The 2,026-nt window shown below is 38.3% G+C and overlaps 1 protein-coding gene across 3 annotated transcripts in view; it reads left to right on the top strand.

The window, feature by feature from the left end:
- prkd2 (protein kinase D2) overlaps window positions 1-2,026 on the top strand; it is a 32,623-nt gene that overhangs the window by 26,009 nt on the left and 4,588 nt on the right. For all 3 annotated transcript variants that reach the window (XM_005720872.1, XM_005720873.2, XM_005720871.1), the window contains 3 exons: window positions 88-140; window positions 231-303; window positions 976-1,082. In XM_005720872.1, coding sequence (XP_005720929.1) covers window positions 88-140; window positions 231-303; window positions 976-1,082 — 233 coding nt within the window. The remainder of the gene's footprint in view (window positions 1-87; window positions 141-230; window positions 304-975; window positions 1,083-2,026) is intronic.

Genomic DNA, 2,026 nt, shown 5'->3' with positions numbered 1-2,026 from the left:
CACTATTGCCAAGATGAAAAGACATAATTTAGAACTGTTACACTGCATAACCTATGCTTTGTTCTTATCACTGTTTTTCTTTTCCAGGACAAGCTTCTGTCAGCATATCTGTGTCCAACAGTCAAATCCAAGAGAATGTGGTATGACTTGTGGTCTAATTAAGTAACTTCTGTCAATATTGACATCAATTATACATTAAGCATTATGCATGAAATATTGCATCCCTACAGGATATTGGCACAGTGTACCAGATTTTTGCTGATGAAGTGCTTGGATCTGGGCAATTTGGAGTAGTGTATGGAGGTATGGAGACCTACATCCGACAATGGAATTGATCAGTCCATTGATTTGATGGTTAAAGTGCTTTGCTGAAAGCAGTGGTGTCTAAAGTTTGAAGCTAACAAGAAGCAAGATTGTATTTCACAACCTCTGTGTATCATGCACTGTGCTAAAATGTGTTTTTAAAGTTGACCTGATTTGACACATAATAGGCTGTTTACAGGTTTTAAGGAGTGTTTTAGTCAGTTTTCACAAGTGATGTTTCTCATGCCAGCATTAGTCCAGAGTAAGTGTTAGAAAATGGAATAAAAATCTGGGTGTGTAGAGATAGATGTATATGTATCACAAGTTAGCATTTTAATTGTTAAAGTTCATGTCAATATAGTTAGAAAAGACTGAACAAGTATGATGTGCTAGGAAGGGATGCCAGGGGAAAACTGTATAAAAAAAGAACAAAGCACCGCTGCTTAGGTTTGCAAAGTTGCATCTAAGCAAACCACAAGAAATCTGGAACAATGTCCATTAGACGGACAAAGCCAAAGAGAAGATGTTTGGCCATAATGCTCAGCACCATGTTTGGCGATAACCAAACACGGCAACAAATTGCCACAATGATGTGCATGGAGTATATATGTATGTATATTCAGTTTACTGTCACAATGTAAACAATCTGTTACTTGCACAAACTCCCTTCAGGAAAGCACAGGAAGACGGGGAGAGACGTGGCCGTCAAAGTCATCGACAAGCTTCGTTTTCCAACCAAGCAAGAGAGCCAACTGAGGAATGAGGTGGCCATCCTGCAGGTAAACGCACGCATTTCACTGGACTTTCTCTCAGAAGAAATCATGTTAATGATTACGTCTAAAAGTGTCTGTGCAGGTTCTTAATCGTTCAGATCATGGTCGTCTAAGAAGCTTGAAAAGAAAGCGACTGCACTTCTCATCCAAGAAGCATTTTGTGCTAAAACCACTATTAATCATGTGAGTCATTAAATGAGCCAAGGTGTGGAAAAAAAGGCAGAGGTCATTGCTAGCAGAGGTTTCGGGTAAACCCACTGTGAGACCTTGCCAAGAGGTCATATGTCCTATTGAGGTTACAGTCAGCCACCTAAAATACAGTCTTGACATTCTTTCCCAAGCACCTCAGCCCGCACTCACAACCTGCTTTAGGTGATCTCAACAGGTCACGTGATACTGTGGTTTTACCTGAAACATCTGGTGGCAATGACCCATGCCTTTTGTACTTTATCTTTTTTTACACCTCGACTAATGTGATGACTCACACGATTAAAAGTGGGTCAAAGACTCTTAAGAGACGACCCCCACTAGGGTTTAAATACCTGGGACTCTCCACCGTTTGGTTTTAGAACTGAAGAAGCATTTTGGATGAAATGTGAAAAGTCTCCACAAAACTTAATCCAAATGCTTTCTTTCCAAGCTCATTATGCCTGAAAGAAAGTAAAAAACCATTTGTAATATTAAAAACTACCATTAAACACAGTGAGACAGTAATAATGTAATAGTACTCTGTGCTTTGTAGTATCACAATAACCAGATTTTAATCTACACTATTAAAAAAGGTCAGTTTTGCTTATTTAAATGATTAATTTCTAATTATTTTACCTCGCAGTCATTGACAGTATTTAAATAAGTAGTACTGTTTCTCCTTTCCTTATGTGATTGCAACTTCTGAAACGAGCAAAAATGAAAGTTTGCATATAGAATTCAACTAAATGACACGACTGTAT

This window comes from Pundamilia nyererei, unplaced genomic scaffold (genome assembly GCF_000239375.1).
Source record: "Pundamilia nyererei isolate P.nyererei 1_Seehausen unplaced genomic scaffold, PunNye1.0 scaffold00003, whole genome shotgun sequence".
In the NCBI taxonomy this organism is placed as follows: Eukaryota; Metazoa; Chordata; class Actinopteri; order Cichliformes; family Cichlidae; genus Pundamilia; species Pundamilia nyererei.
Note: the sequence above shows the minus strand (reverse complement) of the source record. Positions and strands in the feature narration are given on the sequence as shown.